The sequence below is a fragment of the Nuphar pumila genome, chromosome 11, assembly GCF_984573655.1.
Source record: "Nuphar pumila chromosome 11, dmNupPumi1.hap1.1, whole genome shotgun sequence".
NCBI lineage: Eukaryota > Viridiplantae > Streptophyta > Magnoliopsida > Nymphaeales > Nymphaeaceae > Nuphar > Nuphar pumila.
In genome coordinates, this window is record NC_143259.1 from 115553210 (window position 1) to 115577343 (window position 24134).

At 38.6% G+C, this 24134-nt stretch overlaps 1 protein-coding gene across 3 annotated transcripts; it reads left to right on the forward strand.

The window, feature by feature from the left end:
- The first annotated feature begins 1852 nt into the window (after positions 1-1852).
- Positions 1853-5163, forward strand: LOC149822981 (uncharacterized). 3 transcript variants are annotated; one of them, XM_089981353.1, is made up of 3 exons: positions 1853-2378; positions 2483-3152; positions 4775-5163. In XM_089981353.1, the coding sequence occupies exons 1-2, from the start codon at positions 1944-1946 to the stop codon at positions 3098-3100; spliced, it is 1053 nt and encodes a 350-aa protein (XP_089837479.1). In that variant the 5' UTR covers positions 1853-1943; the 3' UTR covers positions 3101-3152; positions 4775-5163. The 3 variants fall into 3 exon arrangements, with proteins under 3 accessions (XP_089837479.1, XP_089837480.1, XP_089837481.1); XM_089981354.1 differs by having other exon boundaries at positions 1872-2378; positions 4785-5163; XM_089981355.1 differs by lacking the exon at positions 4775-5163 and adding an exon at positions 3246-3712 and having other exon boundaries at positions 1872-2378.
- The last annotated feature ends 18971 nt before the right edge of the window (positions 5164-24134 follow it).

The following is a 24134-nucleotide window of genomic DNA, read 5'->3' on the forward strand; positions in this document are numbered from 1 at the left end:
GCAGACGCTGTTTGGGCGACCGCGGGATGCACCAAATCCCCGTCTGTGCCTCCTAAATTTGAGTGGAGTCGAGCCCGCTTTGTCTTTCTCTCTCGGTCCATCTCGCTGACGGGTTTCAAACGCCCCATGGTACTAACAGAAGAATCGGATTTCTAACCGGTTGTATCCATTTTCGGCGTTGGTCCTACCTATGACCCAAATCAGAGGCTGCCATCATTATCATTTCGTTCATTACCCTACGGAGCCTACCTCTCCTCTCAGTCCTAAAGCTCCCTCTAAGTCTCATTGCAGAGGAAGCAAAAGCGTGGTTTGGTCGCCACCAGGCTCTAGCGCAAAACAGGGCGACCTTTTTAAACGTGTTCCTCCAGCTGAAATGGTGGAGGAATTGTTTCAATCAATTATTTTTTTTGTATTAGGGCAACCGTTCACCCACCACACTTCGTTCCATGAGGTTGCCACAATAAGAGATTCCTCCATCTTCATCTTCATCTTCATCTTCCTCCTGCCCAGCATCATTTTCAGATCTCTCTTTCTCCTACTTTTTGGTTGAACTATTTTTCACTAAGAACCGTCCACCACCATTTTCAGATCTCTCTTTGGATGAACCATCCTTCACTAAGAACCAACCAACCACCACCATTTTCATATCTCTCCATCTCTTCGGCGCAGTCTAATACCACTTACGTACTCTCTATTTGGTCTAACCACCACTCTCTAAGAGATGCCCACCATCATTTTCACATCTCTCTCTGGCATGGTTTACCATCTCTCTGAGAGGAGGCTGATCGATTCTCTCTCTCTCACTGAAAGGGATCCAGGGCTGGTAGACCCTTTCTTTCTCATTTTTTTTACATTTTACCATTTTATTTTTCTCATGCTACACAAACAAACTAAAACTTTTCATTTAGAATAGTTATTATATCAAAACTTTTCCTAGGCAAAATTTTCTTCTTTTAATTATGAGAGTTTTTCTTGCTATCAAACCTGCTCTTAAGGTGCTTTTGATTGTTTAAAAAAAAAATACCCAAAGATAATTTTGAATAAAAGAAAAAGTCACATAATCTCTCACGTGACTTATTTTCTCCACTTTTTGGGGATATACACTCCCAAAATGGCAGAAGATTGGGAAGAATTAATCGTTCGTTTGATGGCGTGCATGGGCTTCACAAAAAACCAAAAGTTTTTTCCGTTGGAGAGAATTAATGGGCGCCATCAAACACACCCATGAACTCTTTCCAACATAAAATTGAACAGCGGATTTCAATATACGTTACTTGGATCCAAAGGATGTGGATTGGGTACAAATTAATAACAGACCCATTCGCAGCGCTCCTAGGCTAACACCTCAACTAGTGCTAGAGATGTCAATGAATCGGACTTAATTTATCTGATATCCTGTTGGGTAAGTCAAAACCATATCCAATTATAATTGAATGCAGGCATGGTTTTGAGTTTTTTCTTACAGAATTCGACAAATATCCGATTTTGATGGATATCCGAATCTTTTTGCATGTAAAAAACACAGATCTAATATGAGCTTTTCACCATCTGAATCCAAATCCGTTTAACCAATATCCGATTATATTCAGATATGGCATTGGCTACAACCGATCCGAATTCGAACCGTTTACATCCCTAAGTAGTGTGGGTACAATCGTAATTTCCACAAAATGAGAATAAGGAAGTCGACCAGGGGTAAATCCGTCAACGAAAGATCATATACTCAAATGGATCATTTCCCCCACCTGCTTTACACGGGAGAGCACGGGGAAGGGTAGGCCCCACCCTTCCCCATTCGATGCCGACGACTTTGACTGTCGGATATATAAAATCGGACGAGCGAGGGCTCTGTGGAGTCACCGACGAAGCGAGAGCGCGAGAAAACAGCTAGCGGTTAACGTACCAGCGGCGTCGGCGGCGACGGCAACGGGAATTCCGGCAGGATGAGGCCGCGCCAATGCCGGAACGGCCACGAGAGCTCCGCCGAATCCGCCGATGCCCACCGTGAAACTCTAATCAGACGACCCACCGGAGGACAAAGAGTCAACCTGAGAGGGAGCTTCCTCGCCCACGCCCTCAACGCTTCTCTTTCCTCCGTCGCCAAGATGAAGAGCAAGAGGGAGGTGGGGAAGAAGGGGGAGAGGAAGAGCCCGTTCCTCGTCTGCTTCTTCCCCGCCGCAGACGACGCCGATACGCCGGAAAACCCCGCCGGATCGGACCCCATCGTGGCGGTGATCGCCGTTTCGAAGGAAGAGCTCATCCCGGTGATCGTCCAGCCGAAGACGAAGCAGAGTCCGAAGACGGACTCCGATTCGTGTGGCCGGAAGAGGTCCCTCTGGTTCTCCGGGTTCAAGTCTGCGATATTCGGCAATGCGAAGGTGAGAACCCGCAGGAGTTTCGCCGGATTCCGGCCGATCGGTTTCGTGATCTTTTTCGGTTTTAGGAGTCTGACGGAGGCTCGAATTTCTTGATTCTTTTGTAGGGAGTTCGGAGAGAGAAGGTCCAGCAAGAACCGCGGCGATCGTCGGGTAGCGCGGAGAGCGTCTCCGACGAGCCGGTTACGGCCGTAAAACCGCCGGAAGTTAACCGGAAACCGGCGGTCTCGCTCGTCCAGAAAACCGATTCGAACCCCGGGACTCTGTCGTCGTCGTCTTCGCAGTGTTCAGTTTTCGATAGATCGAAGAACTCGAGCTCCACATCTCGCCGGAGAAGAGATTCTCCGACGCCTTCCTCTGAGTCCCGGAACTGCAACCAGTCGTCTTGTCCACGATCCAACGGCCGGAGAACTCCAATTCCAACCGGAAAATCGGAGGCGGCGCCCGATCGGATAGTCGAATTATGCTGCCTTCTAGCGTTCAGCCTCTGGGTCACGTTGATCTGGGGGCGGATCTCCGCGATCTTGTGGACGTCGATATGGCTATGCCTCTCTGGCTTGACGAGGGGGCGCAACTCGTCGAAAAAAGGCGAACAGCCGGAGAGTCCAGCGGATCCGCCGGAGATCCATTCGTGGGACTACCGGAAACGGGTCATCATGGAGGGATTCTTGGAGCGGAGCCACCACCACCACGACCACCATAGGGCTTCGTGCCCCGCCAAGTAGGCACTTTTTTTTCCACGCGGGAGATACTTCTCCGAATCAGATCAAGATCTCGGTAATTCCCCAAACATCTAAATTAGAACTTCCAGAATTCATATTTTCCTAGAAAAGGAAAAGTTTTCTGATGTCTATCCATTTCTGATAACAGCAATCCTAGTTTCATGGATGCATGGATTACTACGTGGAGCAAAATTCTCCCATGAATAGTAAATCTTACGTATTAAATTACAGTTTTGCCCTTATTTTTTTAAAATTTTATTTGCTTTTTTTATATATACATGAAATTACTGGGCTGGATTTGCCTAACGTACGGTCGCTATCCTGACAGGATAATACCCCTTGCCTTCGTCGAGTCGCCACCCTTAGGCTTGAAAATTCCCTGGGCATGATTTTATCAGACTTACACCTGTTAAGATTTTTCTTCACTAAATATTAGTAAATAATAAATTATATAATTAAAAATTTATAAAAAGATATAAAAGTAATTTTAAAAAAACCTTCATGGAAGACATCACATCAAAAATCTTTTCTAAACTAAACCATACAAAATCAAGTAGTTCAACAAAAGACCCCACTACAAAAAAAATAAGCTATATCTTAATCAAATATAACAAGAAGTAGACGGTAGCATGGCAGTGTAAACTGTCCATTTGTCTTCCTCTAATGAAGTGTCAACCAAGGTTTTACTGGTTCTTTATTGACTCGTGACTTGACGGGTCAACTCGGTGACTCAGCCGGGTTTTGTTAACTTTTGATTTGACCTAATTACTAGTGACTAGTAAAAATATACAAAGGTTTGTCATTTAAATTGTTATTACTTGTGACAAACAACAAAAAATATGGCCTAGACATTGAAAATTATAAGAATATGGCCCTAATAAATCGCCTCTAACATGTTATTTCCAAAAGTATAAGTACATTAAAGCATGTAATACAAGTAAGAATATAGATTATTTTGCAATTTGCAAGTCAATTGAATGAATAACACTAGTTAATATAGAACACGGACCATGAATTAAATTTGGCCTTTTATGTATCATAAATCCTAAATTTGCATGTGGTCTTTATCATCGTCACAAACACCACAAAACATCGCCAAGCGTTATTGCATCTATATGAATTAGCCTTTAGAACATTGTCTTAACATATGATGAAATTTGAAATCATGAATATAATTGATAGATTTTAAGAGCATAACTTTGGGTAAAATAAAAAATAAAAAAATTCAATCTTATATGTTTTCAATGAAGTTTTTTATTCATTCTAATGTTGTGTGCTTCTTAGCAAATATAATAAACACATCTGATAATTTTCATATGCACTAAATGTGAGATAATTTTCAAATGCACTAATAAACACATCTGAAAAAAAAAGTGCCCAAAACTCGGCCAAGTCAAGGCCGAATTTTCGCAAAAACGAGTTTACCTTGCCGGGTTGACTCGTTGGAGGGCCGAGCTGAGTCACCGAGTTGACTCAATGAGTTTTAAAACCTTGGTGTCAACAGGATTGGTAGGAACCTCAGGTCAAACCAAATCTAAAACCCAAATTTTGGGTATGATATGAGTTTGGAACCAAACCTAATCTGATCAACAACAAAAAAAACATACCCCGACCTGATAAGAACCACATGAACATGACCCGTCATGCCATTAATTATTGATAATTGTATTTTATCAGTTTTTGACAGATGGCAGGTGCGATGGCTTGAAGTGATGGATGGAATAAGTTTTGCTGGGATGCGAGGGTTTTTGTTACGGTGGATAGACTATATGGAGTACAGACTACAAAACAACATAGAGGGATCTTCTTCTCATCGACAGGTTCTGTGTAGTGGACAAAGTCACTGCCATGAAAGGGTGTTTTCTTTTTGTTTGTTTTTAATTTTATGTACATGGATGAAAAAGCTAGGGTGAGGACTAAACTGGGCCTACACCTTCGTATTCACCGTTTGCACTGACCATGGTTTTGGTTTTGGTTTTGTGTTCATTTGTCAATATCATTACCAAGGTAATGCTTGTTGATAATTTGATTAGATCAATATCAATATAAATATACAATCATGAAAATCGGCATTCTTTTTTGTTTTGTTTGTTGGTAAGGGTCGATCTATATGGATTGCTTGTTATATCCGTAATGGTTCCCTTAGCGTTGTTTTGTGTTTTTTAGCACAATGCTGCATGAAAGCTATGAAACTACAATTATCTCTATCAACTATCTAAGAAAAGCTAAAAAGAAAAAGAAAAAAAAATCAAAATAACTGAAAATTTAAACAAAAAAATTAATTGAGATTTTCATATCAACTCTTCTCAAAACCCTAGATCTCTCATTTTTTTTTTTATGAATGAGAGTCTTAGTTACAATCAAATTAATTAACCTATTTAGATAACTTCCAAAAACAATAAAACTTATCCAATCAGACATAATGATCTAACATCTAAGCACAAAGATCTAAAATTTATAGATCCAAGCAAATCCATTACGGACCCGAGTCATATGCTATGCTCGTGCATCAATATTAGGGATGGCAGTGGATCGGGGCGGGGGCAGGGGACAAGGTCTCCACCCTCGCTCTGTTTCAAAATTCGAACCTTTATCCTCGCCTCCATCCCCGCACGGGGATGAATTTTAACCTCCACCCCGCCTTCACCCCCGTTTCATGTCCTCTATCCCCGATCCAAACGGGGCGAGGCAGGGCGGGGCCCCGTTTCCCTTTAGTCTATAGTCATCCCTTAAAGGATTGGGGATGGGGGGCTAGGTGGGGATTGGGATCGATCGATGGGGACATGAGGGCGGGGCAGGGAAAAGCGTAAGTTCATCCCCGCCTTCATCCCTGCACGGGGATAAATTTTAACCTTCATCCCCGGTCCAAATGGGGCGAGGCTGGGCGGAGCCCCGTTGTCCCCAGGCCCACTGTAATCAATATCATTACCAATTTCAATGTTACCTCTATTGGTATTTTTTATAATTTAGTTCAAAGCTGCATTATTCTGGATTCTTTGTCCGGTTGCATATCAAATGAATTGAAAAACATATTTGAAGAAATCCTCAGTCGCAAAGCGAAAGAGCTCAAGTAGAATCTCAAAAGCAGCAATAATGAAATTTTCATAGATGGAGTGAATTTCTCGAATTGGGTTGCAAAAAATATGTTAATTGTCATATATGGGGAGCAGGAACTGATGAAAGAGAGAAATGGCAGGCCTAGCAGACTACAACAATCACTGTTTTCTTGGATGGTGCTTCTCTTAGTTAGACATACAAATGGAGCTATGATAAGATTAGAGCCCATGTGCTCCGTCTGAATATATAGGACATCCATGGCTCCATACATCTCGATTGAAAGATAATTAACAAAAACGAAAAGATTAGAACTGATTATTTTCTCAAAAAATAGTCAAAAGTAGGATGAAAAACAATTCATGAAGCAGCAGAGTCATCTCGAAGATTTGCTTAAGAATAAGAAAGAGGAATCTCGTGGAAACACCATGCAGTGTTTAGTTTAGGTTGAGTTAATTCAGCCTCTGAATCTGTTATGTTTGATTTAAGATATTGTATACGGTCCCATATGTGAAATGAAAAAATCATGAAAAGTATGAGGATGTGTGGTAACGTTCAGTGGGTTTGGGTCCATATTGAAGGTCCACCTAATTAATTGGGTAAGGGGATCATGTTAATTAGTTGTACTCAAAATGTGCCATATTATTTCTTGTTTGCACTCTTTCCACTAGAAAAACCGAATCTCCTTTGTTTGCATCGTATTCTAAAAATCTCCAAATAAAGAAAATGGGTAGCATCACTATCCCAATCTACATTAACAGCAACAAATTCAGAGTACTCTCTCTGAATAAACAAGATGTTTGGCAAAGGTGCCCCAAAGGGGTTGGTGCAGTGGGATGGGGTAAGCTACGCAGGGGCGTAGCTAGGATTCATGTGTGTGTGGGGGGGGGGGGGGGGGGGCAAACAGGGGTGTAGCAAAAAAAAAATATTTTTTGTGTGATAGTCTGGGGTTCGGGGGCAGTGCCCCCGGATTTTTTTTTTTTTGAGATAAAATAAAAAATGGCTACAATTATTAATAAAAATCTATTTCATATGGAGTCGGGGCTGGGCTAGGACTGGGCTTTTAAATTTTTTTTTTTTTTTAACTGGGCCGGGAGGCAGGACTGGGCTACAGCCCAGTTCTGCCCCCCCCTCCCCCCCCTAGCTCCGCCTATGGCGCTATGGTTTTACGCCAAAGAAGTGACTTTAGGTTGGCAGGCATTGTCCAGCACTACCTGGTCCCTTTCTATGGAGGTGGTTTCTCCGTTTCGTGTGGGGAAAAATGTTTGGCAAGGGATGAAAATGGTCTAGGCATGGACAACTACAACTATGGCTCGGCTCAGCCAAGTTTGTTTCAAGGCTTAATCAAGCCTGCTCAACTTTAAATGTGCTTACTGTTTTGCATATGGGTATGATATATGACAGGTTCATAATTTCCAAGTGATCTTACAACCACACTAAGGGCATGTTTGGAAGAGAGAAACTCTCATAGGAAAAGAAAGTTTTGCCTACAAGAGTTTTTTGATATGAGAAGTTTTTCAAAAGAAAGTTTTTTTTGCTTGTTTGTTTAACATGAAAAAACATAATGAGAAAATATGAAAAAATGAGAGAGGAGGGTGGTGGTGATGGTAATGGTAATGGGTGGTGGTGGTAAGATGGTTAGTAGGGAGGATAAAAATAAATCTTCTCTTGTTTGGAAACATTCTTCCATGGCCTTCATAAAGGAATGTTTCTTATTAAAAAATGTACTTTTTAGAAAAACTCTGAGTGAAAAAGTCTCTTTTTACTGGAAGGTTCGGAAATCTGTACGGATTTTCCACTTTGCATCCCTTTTCCTGCATCTTTCTCACTGCCAAACATGCCCTAAGTATCTATCATAGGAATCATGAGAAAGCCTTGACTTTTCTTTTTCAATAACGGGAAGGAACCACTACTTTAGTCTCGGCATCTCTTACGGGCTAAGAGGTGTCACATCGACCGTGTCTCTGTTTCAGTATCCCTCTACCCATTAAGAATAGTTTTTCATTGGCTTTGGCTTTGCGGCAAGGGATCTGTACCTCCGTTATCAAAATCTTGACATCCTTCAACTTGAATGCCTTAAGTTAATTCACGTAACCAGATATGTGGGCAACTTGTCCAGCATTTAAATATTGATGTATCACTGTCATTTCATACTTCTTCATGTTTAATGAGTGGGCCTGAAATCTTTCTATGAAGAACTCCCACAAGGTATCCAAATGCACCCTAAGAATTGAGATTCTTGTGCTGGTTTAAGACATGGGAATTCTTATGTGAAAACTGGGGATTTTGCACGACGACTTAGCCAATCAACAACTTGAAAATGATAGGTGAAAGTAGGGGGGATGCACAATGAGCTTAGTTGCTCGAGCTTAGCTCAGTTCACACTCGGTTATTTAATAAACAAGATGAGCTTGATCTCATGTTTAAAGCTTTGAAATGTTTTCTCTTTTTAATAAAGCTACTACAGTTACAGATGAGCTGAGACTAACTCAAGCTTTGCTTATGCTTGACCAGATTCAAGCTCAGGTCTAGCTCTAGCTGAGCTTAAACATAGTTCACATTATATGATCCAAGCTTGAACAGACCAGGCTTGGCTCAAACTCGGCCCGTGTTCTGCCCTAGTTATATAAGGATTTCCAATTTTCTATTATTTCCTCCAATACTTCAAATTCAATTTCTAAACTAGCATAGTAGTAGACAGCAAGCTTTCCATTACAAAACGAGTGAGTTTGCAGCACAAGCTAGAACGCTTGCATCAACAGAAAACAGAAATTATTTAATTTCTAGGCTCTGCTTGGGAGTAAAAGATAGGAAGAGATATGGTATTTAATGAGGGTTTAATTAATATAGCATACCTCCACCAGTGTTTGGAAATTCTGCTTTGGGAGAAAAGAATGGTGTTGAGCGCGGAAAAGGGGGTGGAGATGGGCCATTTTCAACTACATCCTCACAAGGATGTTAACTCCTTACTCGTCTCCCATTTTCTTCTCCACTCGCATCACTCCTCTCAATTCCTTTCCCACAGTTGCTCCCAAACAGAACCCTACTTGCATTCTTAGAAGTATGACCTCGGTTAAACTTAGACTATGGGAAGGGGTATCTGCCTGGACATATATATCAAGAACATAACAATATCTTATATGTTTACAATTACATAAAGCATTATCATGAACATAACCATATCTTATATGTTTACAATTACATGGAGCATATAAGAGTTTCCTTCATTTTTTTTTGTTTTTTTACCCATTCAATTTATACGTTATTTAATTTTGGAAAATAAAGTGGCTGGAACCCAAAAAAACAAAAGATGAGGACCATGAAGATATGGATAGCAGATAAGGTACAATCACATTGCACACTTTGAGTGTGCCACTGCACCCGCAAGCCCTTCATCTGCTGCTGGGCCCCACAACTGACAGGCTGTCTGTCAAAGATGGAGGGCAACCAGGTGCTGCGGCACACTGTAAGTGTGCAATGTGATTGCACCTGATCTGGCCTCGAAGATATGTGGGTCACAATTGAGTGGTTTTACATCCAAATCTGCATTACTTAGGTAGGGGGGGGCATGTACCTTGCACTATAAATTTTGTTCAAATCCATTTCTTGCTTGCCCTATCTGTCTATTAGAAAAATAAAGGACTCCTCTCTTTGTGTCACACATTGAAGCAGATTGGAGCCCTAAATGACTGCCTGCCCAACCAATGCAACCTAAAACCTGTAGTGGACATATTTGGTTGTCAGCATCACTATCTAATTTATCTAAATTCAACCGTCCTTGCTTGCCTCAATGACTTCACCAGAATCTAACTTTCTTTCAATTTTCTTATATTGTATTTAGGTCTAAATGGGCATTGTTTAGTAACCATGATACCACATTTCAACACTATTCACAAGAGGATGTTTTTGGCAACTGTAACTTCAACACCACTTTTTTTTTTTCGTGATGAAGAAACCCTTCCTGCGAAGTAGAACCCTAAGTTGAAGACATGACCACCCAACCTTTTTTTTTAAAAAAAAAGGCAAGCTGGGTAGGGGTGTCAACGAGTCAGGTTTGGTTCGGACCCAGGTGAAACCAGACTTGAACCAGATTTTTGGGTATGGTATCGAGTCCGGACTTGGGTTTATTCAGGTCCACTATAAAAAAAAAACCACACTCAAACCTGATAAGAACTACATGAACAACCCAGACCATAACCGGTAAAACCTTATTTTTTATCATTTTTACATTGAAAATTTGTGGGTCTTAATCGGAACTCGGGTCCGGTCCACAGTTGGTATAAAATTTCACAAACTATACATGAGTCCATGTATTAATCAGACATTCAGGTCCAGACCCGGGTCTTAATCGGGTCTTCTTATTTATCACCATACCCAGACCCTATAAGATTTGGTTCAGGTCTTGTCTGGGTAAAGCTTGGGTTAGGAAGACCCCCACCAGTTATTATTCAAGCCTACCATTGGGGTTTTGAACCTGCAACATCCGATGACAAGAAGACATGACCACTCAACCTTATGTGCCCCAATCATGACAAAGCAACAGCAGTCCGCATGTGCCAACGGGATTCGACACCGGGCCTTCAGCTAGACACAGGAACGCTGGACACATGGGTAACCACCGCAGAATACCATATTCATGGAAATGGTGTTTTCATCCCAATACAAGGCTCCCGAAAATGCAGTGCAGTGGTCAGTAGTCATTGCCTGGTGTTTTCTTTTTGTTTTTCATTTTATGTGCATGGATGAAAAAGCTGGGGTGATGACTAAACTGGGTCTGCCCCTTTGTATTCACTGTTTGCACTGACCATGGTTTTATTTTTGTGTTCATTTGTTACAATATTTATCGGTGTCAATATCATTGCCAATGTAATGCTTGTTGATAACTTGATTAGATCAATATAAACATACAATTATGAACATCAGCATTGTTTTTGTTTGTTGGTAAGGGTCGATCTACATGGATTGCTTGTTATATCCGTAATGGTGCCCTTACCGTTGTTTTGTGTTTTTTAGCACAATGCAATTATAGATATCTGATGTATACCTGTTGCCCGATTTACCAAAAAAACTACTAAACTGAAAAAAATCAAAATAACTAAAAAATTTAAACAAAAAAATAATGATAAAAAATCTAAGCACAAAGATCTAAAAATTAGAATCTAAAATCTAAAATTTAAAATAGATTCAAACGAGTCTTTTATGGACCTGTGTCTTCTGCTCCACTCCTGCATCAATATCAATACCAATTTCAATGTTTTCTCTTTTGGTGTTTTTGTATAATTTAGCTCAAAGCTTCATTATATTCTAGATTGATCTTGTATGATCCAATTCAGATCCAAACCAATGTTGGTTTGGTTAGGGTCCTAATTACATTAATTAACTAGTTAATGTAGCCAAGTTCAATTTGCTTTGTATGTTTATTTCAATTTTCAATTAAATCTCTACCAAAATAAGAATTTACCAATTGCTATCAAGTAAAAAGTCAATGACATGTATGTCCCTAAGTTGGTCAATACAAGTTTGGATGAATATGACCTTCAAGTAATTATAATTGTCCCTATAACTTTCTTGTAATAACTATTTTCCCTTCAAAACTTGTTGAGCTCTCCAAACTGGTTTTAACTCTGTTTTGGTTGTGTTTTCAATGAATTGAAATCCTAACGAGTTCTCAAGTAGAATTTCAAAAGCAACACCAATGAAATTTTAGTAGATGAAAACTTTCTTGAATTCGATTGCTGAAAAATATGTGAATTGTCATATACGGTGACCAGGAACTGATGTGAGATCGAGAGAGAGAGAGAGAGAGATGGCAGGTCTAGCCGAGTACATAAATCATTGATCTTCGATGGTGCTGCTCTTAGGTGGGCATACAAATCGAGGTATGATAAGATTAGAGCCCATGGGATCAGTCTGAATAGGACATCAATGGTTCCATACATCTCGATTGAAAGATAATCAACAAAAAAATAAAAAAGATCAGAACTGTGATTATTCTAAAAAATAATCAAAAGATGAAAAACAACTCATGAAGCAACCAAGTCCTAGTTGCATTCTTCAAAACAGTGCAATTAAGCTTAGAAGTATGGCCTCCGTTGAACGTAGACAAAGGGAAGGGATGTCTGCATGGACATATCAAGAGCATAACCATATCTTATATGTTTACAATTAATTACATAAAGCATTTTCAAGAGCGTAACCATATCTTATATGTTTACAATTACATAGAGCATATAAGAGTTCCCTTCTTTTTTACCGATTCAATTTATACGTTATTTAATTTCTTACTTAGGTAGAGGGACCATGTACCTTGCACTAGAAATTTTGTTCAAATCCATTTCTTGCTTGCTCCATCTGTCTATTAAAAAAATAAAGGACTCTTCTCTTTATGTCACACACATTGAAGCAGATTGGAGCCCTAAATGACTGCCTGCCTGCCCAACCAATGCAATCTAAAAGCTGTTGTGGACATATTTGGTTGTTAGCATCACTATCTAATTTATCTAAATTCAACCTGCCTTGCTTGCCTCAATGACTTCACCAGAATCTAATTTTCTTTCAAATTTTTTAATATGGAATTTAGGTCTAAATGGGCACTGTTTAGTAACCATGACACCACATTTCAACACTATTCACAAGAGGATGTTTTTGGCAACCCTAACCTCAACACCACATTTTTGTGACGAAGAAATCCTCACTGAGAACCAGGCCACTTAATGGACCTGCTTCCTTTCCAAGTAAAACCCTAAGCTGAAGACATGACCACCGAGCCTTATGTGCCCCAACCATGACAAAGCAACAACAGCCCTCATGTGCCATCGGGATTCGATAATGGGCCTTCAGCTTGTCACAGGAACGGGCTGGCCACATAGGTAACCACCTCAGTGGTCATCTGGTAGGGGCCGACTTGTAAATGTCACCAAGTTGACAGGATGTCATAAGTTCAAAATGTATGGGTGGCGACTCTTGATGCAAGGTCGAAGCTGGGTATAGTCTCCAGTGGGCAGGAGGGACCTCAAGAGTTTTACCAACCTGAGGCCAGCCAATGTGTGGTAGGTTGATGGAGAGCTTTTCCCTGGATTATCCAAGAAAAAAAATCATTGGTGTAAAAACCTAGGTCTGCCTTGCCTGTGGATTTTGAACTTATGATGTTCCTTGAGCTTGGTGATGTTTACAAGTCAGCTCTATCAAATGAGTGGAGCCCTTGTGGGGCTCATTAAATGACTTAGCTTGTATTAATAATTTATTTATTTTTCATAGCCTTTTCTTTGTCTATTATTTTTTTTTTTTAATGATAATTTTAAATGTAATGTCACTTTTTATATTTATACTTGCAGAAATTTTGTCTTGCTTAACAACATATAAAAAGATCAGATAACAATAAATTTGATAAATTAAATATATAGAACCATACATGTCCTCATATCCTAATTTTCACAAATTCACATGTTAGTGTATGAGAGATAGTTTGAGAAAGTATTCTATAATTTCATTTTACAGATAAAGCCTTTATGCTAATTAACTCGGCTTTAAATTTTTTTTTTTAAAGTACGCCTTAAAACAAATGTGACAGCAAAATCATTTGGTGCATTACCGTTAGACTGTGTTCGGGTCTGGAGATTAAAGAATTTGTGGGAAGTTATAATTTCATTTCCAGTTTGGTAATGGCCACAAAATCCCATACAAGGGTTCTCAGTTTCTGGCCATGCACCTCGGAGGGATTTCCTGGCCAATTAATAGTGACTGGAAAACTGGTGAATATCGTGAAATAGGGAATATTTCCAATAAAACAGAGATCCAAAAACTGGATATTGGAGGAGAAATGATGACACAGACTGGAACAAGAACTTGGCAATTCCTAATTCCTTCCAAATTTCTCAAAGGCATGTGCCACATTTGTAAAACCAACATTGTGCATATAGCATGGCGATTCCATGGTGGCAAGGGTAAGCCCACAGAGTTTTTGCGATGGTAAGTACAACAGGCAAAGCCAATGCGACTAGGTCTATGATCCTAGGAGTGGTTTCTCCGTATAAATATCAAAAAACAACATTGTGCATGTATCAGAAAGAGTAAATAAGTTGAAAAACAAGAAAAATTATCTTGCAGTAATGTCTAAAAAATTATGCTTTAGAATTGACAGAATCTTTTTGGTCTCCCAGTATCACTAGGTTGATTGTTTGGCTCCTGTATCTTCACATTTCTTATGCTTGTGATTGCAAGAAAAATCAAGGTGCGGACATTTGGGTCAAACCATGTATCCAACGTAGTGGCAAAAAACCCTTCAAAATATTACAATTCAAGTATTCTTCTGTCATGAGTTTATTTTCGATTTAGAATAGAAAAAACACTGTCATGGTTTGGACATTCCTCTACAGGGCTGAGAGCCCACAAGGGTTCCATTCATCTGATAGTGTCGACTTGCCGAGCAGGTTGTATGTTACCCCCTGAACACGGGGCCGCGTGTTCAGGGGTCCGTGGCACTCATTCGGCTGGTTGTGTACGGAAGAAGGAATATTGCAAAACCCAAGATCTTCCTCCGTACATAACCAGCCGAATGAGTGCCACGTGACACTCATTCGGACCCCTGAACACGCAGCCCCGTGTTCCAGGGGGAACATACACCACCCTCTCGTCGACTTGTGAATGTCACAAAGTTGACAGGACATCACAAGTTTTGAAACCCGTGAGTGGCATCCCTTGCTGCAAAGTTGAAGCTGGGTTTACTTCTTGGCTTGGAGGACCTCAAGGGTTTTACCAACCAGATGTCAGCCAATGAGCGGTTGTTGATGAAGGTTTTTTCACATAGACTATCCAAAAAAAAAAATCATTTACGAGCCTGAGAGGTGTCACGCTGACCATGGACCTAGCGGGTGCCTGCATCTCAACATGGGCATGGTCTCCATCTCGAGAAATGCTGAGATGGGTGGCTGTCAGCGGTCGCAGCTGCACTGCATAAAAATGTCCTCGTGTATAAATCCGATATTCTTCATTTTTGAGGTTTATCCAATTGAGCTATAACCATTTATGATTGAGTCAGATTCGATGGTGCCAATTACCTTACTAATTTGATTTGTTAAATGGTTCGGATATGGTATTAGGTTTTTGAACCTGAATGCAAGGAAATTTTTAATCCAGCTAACGTCTAAATCTTAATATGGTAATGCCATCAATATCAAAGTAGAATAATTGGTTGTATGGATCTAGTCATATTTAGATCCATAAATGTGATTAACCAGTCTTTAAACCATTAGTGAGATCTATTATAATCCATATTATGTTTTATGTAATGCAACATATTCAGTATTTTTTAACAAGCATAATTTATGGGTGCTTAGATTATGTTTGGAAAGTTTCTTTCATATCATGCTATAAAGATGAGATTGGTCTTCACTTGATTTCTATAATGTTATTTTTTGAAACATTACGGTGAAAATAAGTCATAAGATAAAAGATTTGCATTAAGAGGAAAACTTTCATATACTTAAGTATCCTAACCTAAAACAAGATAAATCGATTGATGAAATGTGCTATGGATATAATGGATGCGAAATTGAGTCGGTTCTATAAACAACTTAGGTAATCATTCATTAAAATTGTATCACTTTATTGGGATTTGTTTTATTCAGCCATTTCAGATAAGATCGATTGTATATATATTATTCAATAATTGAATCTAATCTGGATTGTATTAGTAATTGAACTATACTTAATCATGATGATTTTTATTAGATTCATTTCAATCAGGTCATGTGAAACTGAGAGAATTGATGACTCTATTTTAACATGACAGATTCTTTGTTGTTGTTTTAGTTCAAGGTTAGATCATATCATATCTTGAAAACCTTGTTTGGATATATGTGATATGTTTAGACTTAGAAGATCTGGTCAAACTTATTTGAGTTATGCAATTCATACTAAATAAGTTTAGATTTAGCACTTTGGTTCAAACTTGATGAATTGTATGTAAAATCAATTTAAATGAGGCTCACTCATGACTTTTGTGATTGGATCAAAATCAGAGCAAGTTTACTTCGAGTCGTTTTGATGATTCAATTTGGATGAGATTTAATGGATTGCTTGAGGTTGAATGAACTTGATGAGATATAGTCGAATCAGATTATATTTGAATAGACTCAGTTGTGGCAGTTTGATCTAATTAAACATGTTTTGTCAATCCCTCTTAACCATACATATTGGTTGGTTCAAATCAATGATAATTAATCTTGATTATATTGCTTGGCTTAAGTCAATAATAATTAATCTTGACTGAATGAGTTAAATCTAATGTGTTTATTAATGTAAATTAAAAATTAAAAATTTGACTCAAACTCATGTAATATATTTTAGGATCCAAGATTGGAGATGAATCCATATAAGCATAATGGAATTATGAAATGTTTTACTTTTCTATGTGCTTTGGATAACTTTTATCCAAATTTTATATTGGATCAAAAGAGTATCCAGTTGGATGTGGATCTATATGTTTTGTTTATACTGCATCTTTTGTTGAATATGCTTTATTGGTATTTCTTGCTTAGATTTTATTGATACACGAATTCAATTTAATCTAGATTTTTATTGTGGATCTAGATAAAATAAAATTAAATAAGTTTTGAGTTTAAACATGTGTAAATTATTATTTGAATTATAGTTGAATCATAGTTACTCATAATTAAGCATATGAACGAACTTGATATCACTACAAGAAAAATGCTAATTAGCGAAAGAAATTTGCGATGGATTTTTTCTGTCGTAAATTTGTGATGGATTAGCGAGAGAAAACTATTTGTCGCTAACATTCGAAATATTTGCAAAATTAGCGACAGAAATATCTCCCTCGCTAAATCCCTCTCTAATTAAAGATGGATTAACGACAACATTTTTTCCATCGCGAAAACACTAAAAAAATTGCTAATTAGCGACAGAAAAATTTTCTCGCTAATTTCGTCGCTAGTTTTTTATTTAAACCGTCCCACCTAAGGCACGAAATTTTCCCTCCCCCCGTTCGAAATTTTCCCTCCCTCTATTTTTATTGGTGGAATTGCAAGTTTTATTGGTCATGGAGATCCCTACGACCATGATTTGCTGATAATGGTGCTTGTGGTCCCCACCACCACCACGCACTTCTCAGGATGCTAGAAGCCCCACCCTTCCTCTGATGACGCGTAGCGGCCACCTCTCGCACCCTCCGAGCGTGACAATGGCGTCAACCCTCAGAGGCCAAAGGCTCGTGAGATCAACTCCCTCTACCTCTCCCCCGCACCGTCCTCCTCCTCCCGACGGTGCCCCTCGCCAGTCTCCACCGCCTGTCCCTCCTCTCCCTCGCCGGATCTCGTCTCCACTACGACCCCGAAAAGGTCATAGTCGGTCGATCTACGTTGCTCCTCTACCCCCTCCCGCGCGTCCACTCCTTCGCTGGCAGTTTATTCTGTGAAGCGGGCGTCGGAGGTCCTCTGGCCGTCGGCACGGAGGTTGTCGGTCTCCTTCTAGGGGGAGTCGTTCTCTCTCCCGATCGGCCACCGCGAGAGGTTGCCTGCGGCTACCCGCGTCACTTCTCTCGCCATGACTAGCTCATTGCGGAAGAGCGTCCCAACGCCGGAACGCGCTGGTTCTGTGCAAAAGACCACACTGGAAAACACGCTGATTCTGTGCAAAATAACACGTCGGAGAACGCGCCAGAGAACGCGCTGTTTTTGTGCAAAAAAAAAATTGCTCCCTGCCGGAGAACGCGTCGGCAGAGAGCAGTTTTTTTTTTAAAAAAAAAATTTAACGACGGATATTATCCATCGCTAATTTAAAATAGTGAAGGACTCGCAACGGATCATGTCCGTCGCTAATTCGTTGCAAATTAGTGACAAAAGTAGCGACGAATAAGTTTTGTCATTACTTAGCGTCAAAAAAATCGTGATGAAAGTTATCTGTCTCTAATTCGACGCTAATCCATCTCTAAACTGTTTAGTGACAGATTAGCGTCGGATTTAGGTCGTCACTAATCCACAGGTTTCTTGTAGTGTATATAATCAATTCAGATTCATATATATAGTGGTACTTAACCATGTGCTTGTATCAAGCTTATTTTGAATATCTGGATGATAATATCTCAAGTTGATAAATATGTAAAATCCATAATAGAATAATGAGATTCAAAAATATCTTAATGATTATGCTTTATGAATGGTCTATGATTTGTTACAGAATTATGTAATGAGTCTGAATAGTTGAATGCTAGATATTTTTAGCTCTATATATATAATGGATTTAGACTATAGTCAAATAATATATAACCCATGATTTTGCTTGAGCTATCTACCCTTGTTTTAAGATCAAATTTTAACTTATTGATAACATCTCAAGTAACTTTTATGATCTTTATGAATCTATTAGAATGATTATGCTAATAACATGGATTTGAACTACAGTCAAATCCTGCATGAACCATAATTGAATGCATAACCAAGTGGATATGTTTTATGTCTGGGTATAGTAGTATATTCATTCAACTTAGATGATAATCATATGATTTTAAACGATAGTCAAATTCTGAATGATATATGGTTGTTTGACTTGATAATATTTCAATTCGGATTTGGATATGAATTGAATCCAATAAACTTGTTCTTAGATCCATATATGGATCTAAAGGTTCATGTGTTTATTTGATATGTCAAGAGTCTTAAAAATAGTTTTATAGCCTTTGATATAATCATTGTGATGGATGTAAAAAGAATCTCCTATCACTTTTAGATATAATTCATATAAAATTGGTTAAAGGACTTGTGTTTTGTCTTAAGAAATAATACATGCGCTTAACGTGTGATGTTTTGCATTAATAAAGTGACGCATGAAAAAAGTGATAGCATAATTAAGTTTTATTTTTTCATGAGAATAATGATGATAAATAATCATCATAAATTAAACTCCTTAAATGGTTTATAGAAAATTAGTTGAATATTATAAGGCTAATACATGGTGTGCAACATGAATCGGATAGTACAATTCATGATGATTTAGATCTGTATATTTATCAATCCAAAATGATCAAGAAGTAATAAACATGATTAAAAGATATTATATAAATATATGGTAGATAAAAGGTGCATCCATATAGTGTTTTTGTTGTTGTTTTGATTGATGCATCTAGACAGTGGGAGTTTGGTTTACTAGCAAAATAGTGTGTGTATTTATCATGGATCCATGTAAGTGATGAATGTTTTTTACTAATATGCATGTAACTTTTATCTGTAAGTTAGGATATGATTTAGTACATACTATGTGCAATGAGGGCAAAAAAAAAAATATAGAGATCATTGAAGAGTCATAAGAGACCTCCGTTGACCAATTTATATATATATATATATATATATATAAGCTTATATGAGATAAGACAACATTGTTGATGTATGATGTATGAGCAAAAGCATGATAAAACTTCATCATAGTAGTACTCTAGATAAAAGTATATGCTTGTTAGCTTTATTAAGTTGCATAAGATTGATACATTATTTGCACTATGGGTTATGATAAAAGGATGATTGAAAATTATATATGTGTGTGTGATAGACATGAGTTAGATTATGATGATGAAATGATAGCAAAAAGACCTCATGATGTCATGAAAAATTCATAGTGTATGTGAATAAGTTTCAATCCTTAATATGCATGTTAACATGAAAATTCATATACCTTGAAGATAATTATTTTCAATATATTATGAAAATTTTGTTTTATGCATAGTACGAAAAGTTTGAGATGAGCATAAAATTTCACATGCCCATGAGAGGTACATTGATGATTAGTGTAACAACTAATATCAAAATTTCATGGCATGTGAGTTATGTTTCATAATTAAAAAATTAATAATTTTATTTGATGCATGATATGAAAATAAAAAACAGATAGCAAGTGGATTGTTTACCTCTATATGATATGGAAGGTGATTGAGTAAAACTGAAAGCAAATGACCTTAAAGCATGTGAGTGGGAGAAACTCAATTAACTATGAATAAAAGTCTTACAAGGAACGTAAGAAAAATCGACAAAACACATAACTAACATTCGTGTAATAATAGTCTTATGAGGTATGTATAAAAAAATCATAAAATGCATGACTAGCATACAAAGTGTACCAATACAAAACCCAAAAGTGAGTGTAAACTTGAAGGTACAGTTGCCTCTTATGGCCAAATGCGAGATGTTAGGAATATATGTGGCCATAAGGTCGTCATTGAGGAGGACCATCTCTAATACTTACATGTCTCCCAATAGAAAATATACATGGCTACTTAGTCTAAGTCAAGGGTTATGACATTTGGGGTTGAAGGGGCACTTCTTCATTGGACATGTCCAAATCCAGCCCTTTTTCAAAAATACATGAATGACCTTAAGGGTTACTTCTATAGTTGTTAAAAAGTATACAAAGAATTACTAATTTCTGGAGAACAAGAAATCGAAAGGCTAGAGGTTGTGAGACAAATGAGCACTTCGTGGAGATTTATTGCATAATAGTGGACGCCTTCGACCCCAAGTCTACCCTTCTGCTAGTTTATTCATCCTGACACACACACACACCTCTGAAGGTCATCTCTCTCTCTCTCTCTCTCTAATTGTGTGGGGTGAGTCATCCACCATTCGGCAGCTCTCTAGTGCATGCCCTTACGTTGAGGGGTCTTCTTCTTCCTCATCTTCATCGTTTTCCTCTTGTTTTCATTTTTAATTATTCCACGAATCATGAATGGATTTAGTTTTTTTTTTCAAATTATTTCATTAATCACTTGATAGTATTTGGATTTTAGGGATTTTATTTTTTTAACTAACATAATGTGTGATGTTGGTGTTTTTCATGCAGTTGTTTTCTTAATAGCATAAATATTTAATTAGGGTTTAGATTTTTTTGTATTTTTTAAGAGTTTGGGTTTTGATTTATTTTTTTAATGACATAAATGCTTGGTTATGGTTTTAAGTTTTTGGTGTTTTTTTTAAATAACAATAGACATGTCATGAATATTTAATTAGATATTTATGTGTTTTTTAATCAATATTAAATATGATTCCATAAATGCATGCTTGATTTTGGTTAGAATTTTAAGTTTTTTTTTCAATTAGCATATCTACAAGTGATACTTGTTATGATTTAAAGATTTGATTTGGTTACGTGCATTTGTGCCCACACTAGTTTAGATTCCTGGCTCTGCCACTAACTAAGAACCCCAATCAGACATTTTATTTTCTCCATCTTTCTGAATCCAAATGAAGGAATCACAAGTCTCATCTTCCAATATTCATTGCCTGAATCCAATTGACATAAATAGAAGATCCAATTAGAGATGTCAACAGGTTAGGTTTGGCCCCAATTTGGAAATGATATCAACCTTACTGGGATAAGTTTAGAGTAGGGGTGTAAGGGTCGAGTATACACGAGATGATCCAACATTCTGAACCGATTATACCTGACACAACCCGATTTTATTGGATCCCCAAGTTCACGTCAGGTTCACAATACAGAACCTTAATGAAAATGGGTCGGGTCTTGGACATTGCAAATGAAGACCTGAACATGCCTGAACCTGACCCAAATGGTTATCCATATTGTGAAACCGAACCGACCCAAACCTAACCAGATTATGTATAAAGCGATCCAAACCTGACTCGATTATGTACCCAAACCCATTCTATTCTTAAACTAACCTAAACCAGAACCCAACACCATACCCAAACCAATTATGTACCCAAACCCGTTTTATATGTGAACCAACTCGAACCGAACCCAAATTTATTATACATTTTGAATATGATATATCATTGATGTATTTTTATTTCAACTTTGAATGATTAATTGGTATGAAAATAATGTTTTAGATTTACATTTAGGTATTATTCAGAATAATTAATAAACTTCTTATTTGTTAGTATATAATCTTCCTAATGAATAATTGACTCCATTAATTTATATTTTTTTATTAGAGAGTAATTTGGTCAAGAATAGCGATCATATCAAGATCCAAGCTGAAATGTGAACCCGTTAATACCTGAACTGATCATAGCCAAACCATTAACCGATATGGGTCTACTTGTTTTCAGTAATAACCATACCTGATCAAAACGGGTCTACTAAAGACCCGACACGATTATACCCAACCTGATACATACCCAAACCCATTAATCCATATGGGTCCATAATTTCTAGCCCTACCCAAACCTGAATTAGATTGGTTGGGTTTGGGTCTTACTTTTAGATCTGATTCAGAAATGAGTCTTATAAGATCTGACCCAATTACACCCCTAGTCTAGTGACCCTGCCCAAATCTATGCTAGTCAGATCCCATTTAACTTGTATCTCAGATAGGGATGGCAGTGGACAGGGGGAAAGCGGGGCCCCGCCCCGCCTCACCTCGTATGTACCGGGGATGAAGGGTATGAAACGGGGATGGAGGCGGGGACGAAGGTTAAAATCCATCCCCATCCGGGGGTGGAGGCGGGGATGGACGTGCACTTTTCCCCGCCCCGCCACGATCCCCGCCTCATCCCCGCCCCAACCCCGCCCCGACCACTTTTCCCCGCAATATCCCCACCCCGCCCCGCCTCATCCCCGTTTGAACCGGGGATGGAGGACATGAAACGGGGATGAAGGCGGGGGTGGAGGATAAAATCCATCCCCGCCGCGGAGGCGGGGCGGGGGTGGAGGATAAAATTTTGAGGCGGGGCGGGAGTGGAGACCTTGTCCCCCGCCCTGCCCCGCCCCACTGCCATCCCTTATCTCAGATTCTCCAAGGCCTTGAATCTTTTAAGGAGAGGCTTCACTTGAACTCTTCTTCACATTGAGGTTTGGTAGGCTCATACAGGTCCAAACCTGGCAAGATGGGTTCACTTTAGTCGTATTTATGACTGGACGGACTCAAACTCGATCCACGGACACCTCCAGTACCCAATCCATAATCTGATTCTGATCAAATCAAATGGGCCAAAGTGGGATACGCTTCATGCAGAACCGATTCAAATCCGTATTTCTATGCTCTCAAAAGAAAATTTAAGAAAAGAAAAACGTACCCATTTGCATATTCAGGAATTCAGTTTAGTCTCTAGTTACCATCATTGGATCCCAAACAGATCCATATCCGAATCATTTCATGTTACTTGTGTCAGATATCAGTAAGAGTCGATCTATCTTTACTTATGTGCAAAAGACCTAGTTTCGTGCCATAATCACAATTATGCAATATCTTGAGAAAATTGTTTTTTTGTTTTTTTTAATTATGAGGAACCATGGTCGAAATTAGGAAAACCCCGGGTGGAGCCCCAAGACCACCCTGCCTTACCTGGCCCACCTCTGAAAGCTAGCCACAGACCCATGCACCAGCGGGGATTGATCCAGTGTCTTCATCTTAGCACCCTCACAACCACCCCACTGACGAACCCGGGGTGGTTTTGTTGCCATATTTTAATAAATCGATATGATCAATGATAAAATCCCAATATTTTTAAAATCACTTTTTAAAGTAGTGCACATTCATCACGATAATAACACTTTTTTAATCTTTTATGTTATTTATATTTGTTAGTATATTTTTATATCCTTGAATTTCACATATATTTTCCCAAGATTTTCTCGTAAAAATCCCTGACCGAGAAAATCACAATACCATTTGTATTGGGTTCGGTGTTGCCATGCCAAGATAACGAGGTCCAAAGAACTCCAAATCTACAATTTGGATTGGACTTGGGCCAAATGCACTGAATCGGACCCGGTTCTGCCATAGTAATGTTCAGATACTGACAGTGTTTCAAACCCATGGTTTGGTGTTGCAGTGCCAAGATCCAATGAGACCCGGAAAGTTCAAATTAAGGATGTCAATGGGTCAGATTTTATCTGAAATCTGACCAAATCCATCTCCATTTAGCCGAATTTTTTAAGCCAAAACTATATCTGATTATAATCGGGTGCTGATATAATTTTGAATATTTGCTACTGAATCCGATGAATATCCAGA

What these genes read in the sequence shown, in the direction of transcription:
- LOC149822981 (XM_089981353.1), top strand. Translation starts at nt 1,944, where the DNA reads ATGAGGCCGCGCCAATGCCGGAACGGCCACGAGAGCTCCGCCGAATCC. An exon ending in CGATATTCGGCAATGCGAAG is followed by an intron (nt 2,379 to 2,482) that starts GTGAGAACCCGC and finishes ATTCTTTTGTAG; the next exon opens with GGAGTTCGGAGAGAGAAGGT.